This window comes from Dicentrarchus labrax, unplaced genomic scaffold, assembly GCF_905237075.1.
Source record: "Dicentrarchus labrax unplaced genomic scaffold, dlabrax2021, whole genome shotgun sequence".
In the NCBI taxonomy this organism is placed as follows: Eukaryota; Metazoa; Chordata; class Actinopteri; family Moronidae; genus Dicentrarchus; species Dicentrarchus labrax.
In genome coordinates, this window is record NW_026136719.1 from 11,309,320 (window position 1) to 11,322,838 (window position 13,519).

General features: G+C 36.4%; 1 protein-coding gene across 6 annotated transcripts in view; it reads right to left on the reverse strand.

Moving 5' to 3' along the window:
• Positions 1-13,519, reverse strand: part of cdkl5 (cyclin-dependent kinase-like 5) — a 42,816-nt gene that overhangs the window by 22,820 nt on the left and 6,477 nt on the right. For all 6 annotated transcript variants that reach the window (XM_051379077.1, XM_051379080.1, XM_051379078.1 and 3 more), the window contains exon 3: positions 9,781-9,815. In XM_051379077.1, coding sequence (XP_051235037.1) covers positions 9,781-9,815 — 35 coding nt within the window. The remainder of the gene's footprint in view (positions 1-9,780; positions 9,816-13,519) is intronic.

The following is a 13,519-nucleotide window of genomic DNA, read 5'->3' on the forward strand; positions in this document are numbered from 1 at the left end:
TCTTCGCTTGAGTCACGGATGGAATGAAACATCATGGATATACAGCTCTAACAAGACTTAATTGTGAGAGTAAAGTAACAGTTTCCACTAAAGGGAATTGCAAACTGGGAGATTTACTGTAATAATACACATACATAGAGCACATCTGACTTTTCAAGCTCTGTGGCAGCACCTTGCAATGTGCTGATGAGGCTTGTGCACATATGTGGTGTCCCTGACCTCCACTGATTTACCTTTTGAGCCACTGTTAAGTCAGCACACCTAAAAATAGCCACAGGCTTGATGATTTTCTGCTGATGACACAAGCAGGTCCTGATTGTCACATTACGCAAAAGAGTAAAGGCTGAATGTTTCACTTTTCCTCCACAGGAACATGAATGTTTTAGCATAGCATGGCATAATAAACATACTGTGCCATAGAAGTGGTGATGTTGCTGTAATTGTTTAGTCACCCACTTATCTACTTATCTTTTAATATCAATACATATCTGTTGAATGGAAGACATCATTATTATGCTAAATGGGAAAAGTGGGAATTATTTATTAATGGATTCCATTAAATTAATCTAGATAAATATTCATGACAAGAGGGTGGCATGGAGACGTTAAGAGGTGGCAAAAAAAAAGCCCCAAAATGAAGCTATTTTAACTCAAAAGCATTGCAATAATGTGGCACATTAGAAAAACACTGAATAGAAAAATTGAAAGGTGACATTAGAAATCAATAAATTGTTCCAAAATTCCAAATAATTTTTTTCAAATACATACAAATATTTGTATTGCACTTAAGGATATTATTTAGTCTAACCAGTTCCGTACAAATAGATCTTTAAATGAGATGTGTTAATTTCCATTTTTATTATGACGTTTTTAAAAATCTTTTTGTAACTTTTACCCTTTAATTATACATTTTAAAATAAATCAAAACATGCCCGTTCCAATACTTGCAATGCTACAACAGCTATTCGACTTACAGTATAATCATGAAACATTTAGCTTTTTCTTTAAACATGTGTACACAGCAAGGTTTCATAACAATGCAAAGACCTTGGCAGCTCTCAATTTAAGAGCCTCAGGAACATTAACTAAAAATTTGAGAAAATTAAAGAAAACACAAAGAAATCACAATTTTGGCATCACTAACCAATTTGGATGTGATATGGATGGATTTGTCTGGCATTTACTTCTTTGGATTAGCCAAAAACAAACTATTTTAACTCTAGGTTCACTTACTTTCCCAGAAAGTTCTGATATTGTAATATAAAAGCGCGTAACCCATGATTGCCCATTCTTGCAGCTAACTACACCGCTGACCTTTTGCTCTTCAAAGACTCAGAACATTCAAAAACCACCAAATCTTTTCAACTTTTAAAGATTTAAAACAGAGAAAATCAAACAAAAGATGAATTTTCTGTTGATCAACTACCAGTAATCAATTAACATGTCCCTTCAGCATAACAATACAGCATAGAGATACTGTATAGGCACCAGGAAATACTGGCTAGCGTGTAGGTTGTGCTATTGTCACAAATTCAAGATAACACATAAGCCTCCATACACACACCCACATACGCTAATACAACACTTCCATAAAGTGGCAGAACATTGCACAAACGCTAGCACACATTCGCTCGGCTAATTAAATGTTCCATCAAACACATACTGTACTGTAAAGTATACATAATTTATAGAAGAACACACATTTAATATGCCTTTATTTTTTTTCGTATTACAGTTAAGAGTCTCCTGGTTGTGTTTTAGCCCAGTAATCAGAGTCTCTATGATTGTCTGAAAAACATATATGGGTCTGAGGTAGCCTCCTAACAGGGTGACCCATTTACCATCAGCATAGTCTCCATATTTAATACCTCCCTCTGCATCTCCTCCTCTCCATTACACACACACTCACACATTGCTTTTCTCTCTCCCTCTGCCACCCTTTTCTCTTTTGCCCTGCTTCCAGCTGAGAAAAGTAAAAATAACTGCTCTCTTGCAGCAAAGCTAAAACGCTTTTATCGGTCTAAGTCGCTGGCTCTACATGTGAAAATGAATGAATCCCCTATTTATGTGTGTGTATATACTTACTTAATACTCGGTTTAACATGACCACACTTTGATAGCTGGAGATTTGCTGAGAACCAAATTCATGGTCCAATAAATTAAAAAGAAGATTGGGATGAAATGATGAATTTTAACAAACTATTATTTGTGCTATGTAAACATTACAACTTGTGGTTCAGTCACAGTACATTTAAAGAAGGTTTGTCTTTATGTTTTGTGTGTGATTGTTGGTTTTATTTCATTTTTCAGCCAGCCAACATGAGGCTTTGGTCTCTCCCTCTAAGTCTCTAATCAAAATAACCCATGTTAGCTATGCATACAAATAATTTATGAATAAGCAACTGCTGAAAGAGAAGCATTTGTCTCACAAATACAGCATTTAACTTTAGCTTACAAAGCCCTTAATCAGACACAAAACAACACTAAAGCATTCCCCATGTAACAATTCCATTCAATTCAATTTTATTTGTATAGCACCAATTCATAACAAAAGTTATCTCAGGACACTTTTCAATTAGAGTAGGTCTAGACTGTACTCCTTATAAAATGATTTACAGGGACCCAACTGTTCTCACCATGAGCAAGCATTTGGCGACGGTGACAAGGAAAAACTTCCTTTTAAGAGGCAGAAACCTCAAACAGACCCCCAGCTCTAGGTGGGCGGCTGTCTGCCTCAACCAGTTGGGGTTAGAGACTTTGGAAGATGAGACAAGGGAAATGTGACAACAAAATTCCACATTCACAGTCAGGCTGCATTATGCATTTTAACACTTCAGATAATGCAGATTGTCCTTTAGTTTATCCGCCTCTGTTGGGTTGCAACTTCCTCTCCAACCAGCATGTTCTGCTTACCACGTCATTTTGTTCATGCAAGCGTGTGCATATTTAGAATTTTAATGAATGTATATAATTTATGGGTCATTTAAAATTTTCATGAAGCATAGCGTTGAGAGAACCTCTTGGTCAAGAGACAAATGTAAGGCGTAAAAGGAAAGAAACATGCACAAATGGAACATACAAGAAAAGGGGCCATGGGGAATACATCAAGCACTCACAGTACTCCACAATGAATTTTTAAATTCAGAAACACAAGGGTTTAATGTCTTCTTCAATGTAGGTAGTGATAACCTGGATTCCATTTCAGTTCAAACTGAGTGCAACAATGATGACCAAAAATGAAATAAGATTTACTCTTTCTTAAATCTTCTCTGAGAAACACATCAGGATAGCAGCAACATAAAAAATTTAACAAATGTCTCCTGTCTTGTTGACTCTGCTGCAACTGTCACTCCTCCCACAGTTGTCCTCTCGCTCTATGTGTGGAGTTAGGTGTTTTTCACAAATATATTATGTTCATAAATGTACTGGCAGAAGGACTGATTTAGTTAGTTAATTAGACTAAAATATCTCAGTTAAAGCAGGACACGTTGCTTTATCCACACAGATGAATCTTTACTACAGAACATTTTGATTCATGTAGCAATGTGGCTTGGTTTGATTCAGTCTAGTAGAGTGATAGTAGATAATCAGCACCTGAATGTGAAATCAATGAGTCATGCTATCAACTTGAAAGACCATGCTCTTCAATAAAGAGAGGGAAAAAAGACAGATATTGTTCAGCCACCATAATCCACATAAGCAAAGAGTTGTCGATATTACACAATTGAAATCTTAAATTATTACTGTGCGGTCAAAGCAACAGGCTGACCGAGCAGCAGCGACTGGTGCGGTGAGTGGTTTATGGACCTTTTCATCCTGAGTTTTGGCTCTCAGGCTACATACAAGCTGGAGGTTGTTGGGGCTGTAAGCAGTAGGACTGCCCCCTAATAGTCGACTTAACCATTAGTTGATGAAAAGAGTCTTAGTCAACCTACTTTTCATTAGTTGGATAGTCCATTTGGGAGCTGTGCCTTTTCACCAGGACGAAGGAGGATTATTGCAACACAGACCTTTTCTCTTGTAACACAGGTAGTCACTTATCATATTCTAACTGTACTAGCTGCTGCCACCAGCTAGTTAGCTGTTAGGAAAATCTTTAGTCAGGGGCTGCCCTATAAGCATTGATGTATTATTAGATATTTCTCAACTCAGGGGTCACGTGGGGCAGACCAAGGGAATGCCGGCGCCTTAGATAAGCTCTGACAATCCGCTGACAATTTTATACAACCTTACTGTAAAACTCTTTGTAAATGGTCACTTGTTAAAGTAATATATATTTGCACCCAGTCAAAAGTTACGAGGAATAATATGGTTTGGGCTCCACAATGACCCAGATGAAGCCGAGTGTGCAGAGGCTTCAAAACTACTGCCATCATGGAAGCTAACCCTGCTAGCCCAGGAGCAAGTCAGAAGAAAGCTATACTATATATAAATAAATATACTAATATATAACAAGACAACATGAGGAAACTATTACATCTAATATGGATGGACAGAACATACTCATGCCCTGAATTTATCATATCACTGGATGCCCAAAAAGCGTTCGACAGGGTAGAATGTTACATTTTATTTGCTATGCTGTCAAAATTCGGATTTTGTAAATGGATAAAATATCTATATTTATGCCCCAGGGCTACAGTTGTCACTAATGGAAAGATATTTCCATTTTTCTTAAATATCTAGATCAACCCATCAGGGACACAGTCTCAGTCCATTCCTGTTCACAGTTTTCCTTGAACATTTAGCCACGTTGATTAGAGAGGAGCCAACAATTGAAAGAGTTATTGGAGGCAGCAGTGGACACAAATTATTTCTGTATGCTGATGACATTTCGGTATTGAGTCAAGAATCAGTCACCTCTATATCAGTGCTGTTAGAAGTTATTGAAGCATATTCCAAAGTATCTCGGTACAAAATGAATTGGCTTAAATCAGACTATATATATTCCTCCAATCTACTGTCAACATGTAACTTCAAATGGTTTTCAAATGGTATGAAATAATTGGGGATAGAACCGAATCCAGGCATATGAGAAATCATTACCACCAATAATGAAACATTATTGAACAAAATTAAAGGTCTTCTGGAAAAAATCTAGAGTAAATTACGCTTGACGTTATGGGAGAAAGTGAACACAATAAAAATGGTTATAGTCCTATAGATAAATTATATAACTGGAATGATACCAATGTGTATTCCAAAACAATTACTACTAAGACAAAATAATATCATAAAACATTTTCTTTGGCATGGAAGAAAACCTAGGATTCATGTGGACCAGCTCTGCCAGCCCAAGAAGAGTGGAGGCCTATCTCTACCAAACATAAAATATTACAATATTTCTTTTGAAATGGCTAAACTTGCCAGACACTGGGCTAAAACAAATTCTGAATTGGACTGGATTTTGATTGAATAGGAGCTTACGTCTCCTTTTAAACCTATTGAGCTTTTAGCACAAATATTAGAAGGGGAGAAAAATAATTGGATGAATCCCATTCTAATACATTCAAAGACTGTTTGGCAAGAAGTAAATAAAAATGTAACATCTCTCATAATAATCAGAAATATGTATCCATATGGTACACTCCCAAAATAAAAACATAAAAAAACCCTAAACAATTTATTGGGCTTAGTGGTTAAGTAATATTTTCAAAGTAGACATTGTATTAAGGGGAAAGTTCACTTTCACACATGAAAAAAACCCAGTAGAGCACTATCTACAACTGCCGACAATGTTTCATAAAGCATCAAAGTGGTATGAGCTATGTCCTTGGGTAAATAACAACGATTGTAAAAACCTTAGGAGGAGAGGGGAAAAGACCTGGCCTGTATATGTGATGAAGAAATATGGGAGAGGATTATTTCCAACAAAGGAGAATACATCAGAGAAGCCAGGGGCAAATTTATCCAATATGAAATACTTCATAGATATTACTACACCCTGGTACATACATGCATGCATTTTGGGAATGACCCCTGGTTTTTCTCCTATGGAGGAATGTTCTGGAATACATGGGTGAATGGTTAGAATGTGAACTTCCCAAATCACCAACAATGTGCCTCCTTAGGGACAAAACTACAGTACTACAGTTGAGTACATTTTCATTTTAAGTGTTAACAACTGGATTAATAACATGTGCTCGACATGAACATGTGGAGGAAACCAATGATGGAATTGTTGCTGGGAAGACTGAACTGTAAAAATTAGATGGTTAAGGAATGATGGGACAGCTTTAGTGGATATATGTCCATAGGGTGCAACCTAACTTGAAAAGAGTATTACAATGTTGTACACTAGCTATGTAATTATTTGAATGTACTAATACATACCACATTATTGTAACCAAATATCTGCTATCTTATGTTAATTTCTGTTGGTTTCCTACCTGGTTTTTGTTTTTATTTTTGTTGCTATTTGTTGGTGGATATTCCTGTTATAAAATGCAATAAAACTTCAAATAAAAAAAAATTCTCAACTCAAGGAAGGTTTAGGAAGCATAAAACCTCCATGGATCAAAAATCCATAATAGAAATTCATAACTGACCTTTTTTGCAGTTTGAGGTGTCCTGTTAACCGTTTTACAGACAAATACCCAATTCTATGATAAGTTATGAAAAAGGAAATATGATTGTTTATGGATCCCCATTCATTTAGATTAAACTCTTAACATCACTTTGTTAATGAGGCCTTGAATGCAGGTGCTAATAATAGTTCCAGTAATCTGTAATCATTAACCCCATGCTCTCTCATCAGTTTGCCATTTCATTCATAACAAATGTATTGGTTTTAGCCTTAGAGGTTGTTTCTAAGTGTATTCACTCATGTACTTGAATAATTTTACTTGTTGTAGCTTTCTAAACATATTGTTCCTGCTCTCTAAAGTCTAAAGGATCATTACAAGGTGGAACACGTGACGTGAACAAAGACTAGGTCAAAAGCTTTTTAATTACTATGGTCAAAAATGCTTCCATGAGCCGTTTCATTGTATGCAAAAATCTGAATGAAATAAGAAATGCAAAACCCTATACAATGTCCTCAGAGATATAGCCTACTTTTAGAGGTGGTCTGATTCGACTTTAGATTGTATTGGTGTGCATGTGATATTTTCCAAACATCCAAAGATTTTCCTAGCTGAAAAGTTACCTAAAGTAGGACTATGTAACTTTAATACAATACTTAGCCTAATTGAATTGATAGGCAATAAAACACGAACCTTTGCTCAATTCCACCAGTCTGGGGGTTTGTTGCTATCATCAGGGCTATCATTTTTGTTCGCAATTCAAAAAACCCTTTCAATGTGGGGAAAAATCCAATGTTCAATCTGTAATAATATGTTCAAATTCAACATGAGCGCATCCAGCTGTGTCTTGTTCTTCAGTAAAATGCACTGTCATGCCCTGTTGCATTATCAACTATGCTTCTCTTGGCTTACAGAAAAGTGAGAAAACTAGCAAGCTGTGTTTTAACAAATACTCATGACACTGAATCATCCTTGCACGTGGATGGATAGACCTCAAAGGGGGCTTGAGCACCTGACGTTTGACGTTTTTTAAAGAATAAAAAAAAACATATATCAGGCAAAATATCAGGTTGGGAGGTTGGTGTTCCCGGTCATCTATCTCCAGCCTATCTATGCTTGAACTATTTAGCATTACAGTATTTAGTGTTGCTTTTAGAATTGTGCATAAAATGCATTATGTCTTCCAAGCCTTTATTTAGCCTAATACTATACATATGTGAATTATATTAAACTAATTTCTTGGCACATAGTAATTGTATCTTAGCCATACAATATATGCATCTTCGTATTGGCCCTTATTACTGAAGCAATTATGCCTTCTAAGGAGAGGTGGTAAGAGACGAATACCGAGGCGAGAATGACAGCCATGGGAAGTGCATCTTTGTCAGCAATATTAAGCTGAACTTCTGCAAGTGAAGATGTCAGAGGGCTAGATAAGAGTTGGGCTGGTTACCATGTGAGTGAATTTACTGACATACACTTCATTTCTTTACATGAATCATTAATTAAGTGTCATGTAGCAGCGTTTGAACCAACCTCAGACGTGGGTTTGTTTAAAATAGATAATAAGAAAATTGTTTTTATAAAAAGTAAGCCTGTTTTCTGACTGTGTAAAGTTCACTTGCCTTACAGTAACATTAGCTTGTCACTCAAGTGAAGCAGCACAAAAGAACACCAATTCCACAATGTTTTGTTGGACCAGAGAGAGTTGTATTTGAAAGAATTACATTTTGAATTAGATTTTTTGAAAGTGAAAGCCCTAGTTTGGTATATGGTTACTTTATTTGTACCTGTAGGTAGGTTTTTTTTAATTTTTTTTCTCCATATTAGCTAATGTATGTATATATCTGTGTAACTGCCTGAGCCTGTTTGTTGACTTTGACTCTACTATGTGCTAATGTTACATTAGGTTTTATCATTAAACAACAATTGTCATGCTTTCACTGTGTCTGCTGGTTAATACGAGTTACAGTCTAGCTTAAAAGATTTGAAATGTATCATTATGGCCAGTTAAGATTTTGAAACATTAGCTTGAAACACACTGCAGAGAAACAGCCAACAGTAGACGAAGATACAACAGCAATACATGAGCTGGGATTCAGTCACGTATGGTAGGCACTGCTGAATGAGTCATACCAACAGGCCTTGCGTTCATGCATACCAAGCACATTAATGGCATACATTTAAATACTTTTTTAAAGAGCAACGGTTGGAGCCCTTATTACACACCAGTCTGTTTCAGAGAATATTCAGATTCATGCAGACAATGTGAGAGAGTAGGTCAGTATGTGACTGAAGTTTATGAGTTTGAACACCACAAGCAACTAGTGGCATCATTATTGGGCATAGTATTTCTCCAGCTTGTGTGTAGAAATTACCATTGTTAATGATATTTACAATACATTAATATCTGCTAGCGGCAATAAGGAAGGAAAGACGATATATCTAATATCTCAGCAGAGAGTGATTTATATTCCTACTAAGTTGATGCAAATATCTATGTCTGGAGATATTAAGTACTCATTTTTTACATTAACTAGAGGCCCAATGAAACTGAAATGTCAGACATCCACTTCTGAGATTAGATTCATTCAGGGCTGCAACTAACAGACATTTACACTGTCAACTGATTGATTCATCATTTAGTTTATGAAGTAGTGGAAAATGCCCATGCAAAGTACAAAGTAATGCCCTTAAAGCCCCATTATGTAACTTTTCTACCTTAACCTTAACAGCTTTAAAATCATTTTGATGCTGCACTGACTTGTAATAGGGGTGAATGGTGCATCTGTCATTCTCACTCTACATCCTGTACATCTGTTCTTGCACTAATGGCTGTGTTGGCAAAAATCGACTTGCAAGTTGTTGATCATAAGTAATGTAATCATAACACATGCACACGTACAGTGATCCATATTTACGACAAAAGCATTTCACTCTGAAACTGCGGGCGCCAAATCACAACTAATACAAAATCTTTAATAGTGCTGCTTTAAGTGTTGCAGTCCAAAACCCCAAAATAGTTCAAAAAGGTCCATATACAAGCAGCAAATCCACAGAAGCTTGAACATTTTGGGACTTTTTGCTTGAAAAATTACTCAAATGATTAATCGACTAGTCATTGCAGCTCTAGTTTCATTTTCTACATATTTTAATTTGATTATTCACTATCAAAATGCACTGCAACACAAAGACTTCATATCACAATAAAGGAAACCATTTTCATAAAATCCAGAAATGAGAAACACTGTCTTACCTTATGCCTGCACTTAAGCACCACTCCATACGCTCCTGGACAGAGAAACAGAGAGGAAGAAACAAAAGATCAATAAGTTTCAACATCTCAGTTACGTTTTGGTCTTCTAAACCTCGAACAAACATGTTCATATAAAACAAGTGCAGCAGGTGAGAACCATCAAAGAATCAACAGTTAATAGGTGAGGCGGATGCATAGGTACTCTCCCACACATTTAACACACACGTATGCTTATACCTTTGACAACTAACACCACACACACACACACACACACACACACACACACACACACACACACACACACACACACACACACACACACACACACACAGTATCTCTGTGGGTTTCTGTCTTTGCCAAGCATGTCCTGTTCTCAGCTGATCATCCATATTTTAGATTTTAAGATTTCTGATGTCCCCGTTTGCTCGGGGGGATGTGTTGTAGCCATCAGTGTTACCTGGCTTGGTGTTTGTGCTGTGATTAAATGTTTTTTAAGGTTATTTAAAGTACAACTTTGGTCTTATGAGGGGCTGATTACACCCATTTTCCTATCTAGTTTATGTCATACTAGCATCTGTAATAAAAATGGCTTTTCCTCTAGATAATACTTTCATTGTTCTTTGTGAAAAGCTGAAACAAGATAAAACAACAGTTATTTTGTTAACATTCCCTACAGCAAGCCATATGGTAGCTGTAGTTGTTGAATACTGACAGAATCATTGTTTTATGTTTGTTAAATAAATAATGTTAAATATTTTCATGACTATCCAGCAAATATACCCTTTCATCATCTATGGGTATGGACAGAAACCTGTAGGAACATAGTCCAGCTTTTCCGGAAGACTAATGAAACAAACCTTCTGTGATTAGAAAAACCTATGCTGTTACAGTGTTGTGAGTTAGTTTAGACTTCCAGGGGCCTGTTTCCATAAGGGAATTTGCAAGCTTTGCTTTCATGCAGATCACAAATGGTTGCAGTGACACTTAATAAGAAGAGAAATAATCTACACTCACAAATAGCAGATCAATTTGTGAGTCTGTACAGAGCTCTATACATGCTCCTGCATGGTTCGTGAGTACATTTGTTTTGATTATTGAAATGTGGGAGGAAATGATCTTTTGTTGCAAACTTTGTGAAACATGCTCCAGAATTCCAGAAGTGAAATGTTTACAGTGTTTTCTACATAAACAATGTTACTGTAGGTGAGTGGCGGTTGGAGCAATTCCAAGGCTTGGGTGGACTGAAACCTCCTTGAACTGCTGGTACAAAAGATGAGACACTGTGTTTGAAAATATCTGTTTTTTGTAAGTTAGAAATACAAGAATGTGCAACAGTGAGGAGAGAAGTCAACAGCCCTGAGTATTTCCATAAGAAACACCCGATCGACAAGCTTAAAATTCTCTTGTGTACTGACACAAGAGAATTTTAAGCTTGTTGACTGGCTAAGGTTATGCTTTGTGGAAACTTGAAAATGGAGTCAATGGTTTAAATCAGATCAGTTTTTTGATTCAAGGTAAATTTTGAAAGAATATATCAGTTGATGCTGTGTTTTGTTCCTGCGTGCAACAACAAAGTGTTCTGAATTTGCTACAGCTCTGATTCATGACTCTAAAGGGCCTCTTTCTTATGGGTGGCTGAGGCTCAAAGGTACTGAGGCATGTCATTTTGCCATGTCAAACAGAGAGAAAGCATGATTTCTAAATAAAACTTTTATGTAAGTACAGTTAAATTATCCAAGAGACTACATTGTTCTTATGTTGAGGAAAATAGTCAATAAAATGTGTTTTACAATGATAAAAATGACTACCTTTAACTCATGCCATCAGAATGAATTGAAAGACACTCTACACATGGTGACTTTACATGTACAGTATGCAATTTGGTGCTGCTAGTAAGTCTCTGACATCAAAACAGTAACAAAAGATGTAGTTTGAAATCAATCTGACGTGATTTAAGCAGGTATTATTCATGGATGAGCCTAGAAAATATTAAAGATTTATTCAAAGAACGCTTAGTCACGTTCGCTGACTTCATTTGCTCACTCTCTGACGTATCCGATGTGTCCTGGTAGTTATAAAAACTAGAGGCAAGCAAGGACATGCTCTATTACCTGAATAAAATAATGGATTTATCTGGGGTCCAACATTTTTTGCAAACATGTTGGGGTAAGGTAAGAATAACTCATAACTCAACAAAATATACAACATAGACAGACATAGACATTTTAATGTGGAAAAGTTCTATTTTATACCTTTAAAACAAGTAAAAAGCATGAAAAATGTTGTTGCTGTGGCTTTAAAACTTCCATCATTTAATTGCAGTTCTTTGTGTAGCTAACTTTTTGATTAATGTATGCTGACAGGCACTCATGTAGATTACAGTTAGTGAGAATTATCAACAGTACAATAAACACTCGGTTACTCTGTCTTTTCACATTAGAGTGAAGCCAGGGAGGCATGTCAGTCCATCTCACTGAAATCAGCAACCAATGACGCCGCTGACTGAGAGAAATAATTTCTGCATTTCTGCATGGTTTGATGTGTGAAGGACCTGTGTGTGGAATACTTGCGAGTCTTTCACAGCAAGACTTCACATTTTATCCTCTTTTATTTCATTTTCTAACCAGCCATCAATGTTGTCACTGAAGCAAGAGTTGAACAAACCTTTTTTATTCTTCAGTAAAACACACTCAAACACACTCACAGAAGCACACACGCACAAAAACAAACTAATGCACACAATCTACTGGCTAATGTGCATGACCTCAGTATTTCAGATATTTTCTGCGAGGCTAAAAGTTTCACTGTTAGATGAATTCAATTCAGGAACTTGAATCCCTTTATATTTAAAACTTTTCCTTGGCTTGAAAGAAGTCTAAAGATGTGTATAGAGTCTGAACTACAGATGTGTGTGATAAAAGACAAACATGTCATTGCAATCTGGTGAAAATGTGAATCTCATGCTTAGGAAAGATTGTAAAAGATTGTGGTCAGGATTAAAAGAGAACAAGGTTGGCTGCTGCTCAACATGTAAAATGAACAGCGGTCTGTCATGTTCATGTCACATACTTTCTTAACCCAAACATCCACTTTGACCTCCTCCCCACGAGGTTTTGCAGTGCTACACCAACATCAAGCTACATCCAGCTTTGTTCCTGACGGGCAAGAGTCATAATTCACATGGCTGTTGGAGGTCTTTGTCAAGCAAATATAAACATAGCTTTCTTTCTTTTTTATGATCTCTGTTAATAATATATTCAATAGTATCGAAAGTACTGAAGCTATAAAGAAAAAAAATTAGATCTACAATCAGATTTTCAATCCAAGGTTGCACGGATGAAACAACAGAGAAGAAAATCAACTGGTCCGCAGTTTGTGTTCAGTGACATTTATTCATTTTTATAATTTTACCATGGTATCCAGTATCGTGTTTTTATACTAGTATTGTATCCTAAAATCCTGGTATCGTGACACCCTTACACAGCACTGTTTCCATCAGTACTCTCTTTTTCTCTCTCATCAGTTTCTCTTTTTGACACAAATACTGTTTTAATTCACTAATTATTTCCAGTTGCTTCTACTCTGCTGTGGTTTGGTTACAGACCGTGAAATTCAACACCTGAACATGCAGATTAAAAGTCTACTAAGGAGAGGGTTCATGCCCTGGGAGCTGCTGGAGAGCTTTTAATGTGAAACACCAATCCAGGAAGTGTTGAATTTCATTGATGGTAACTTTACC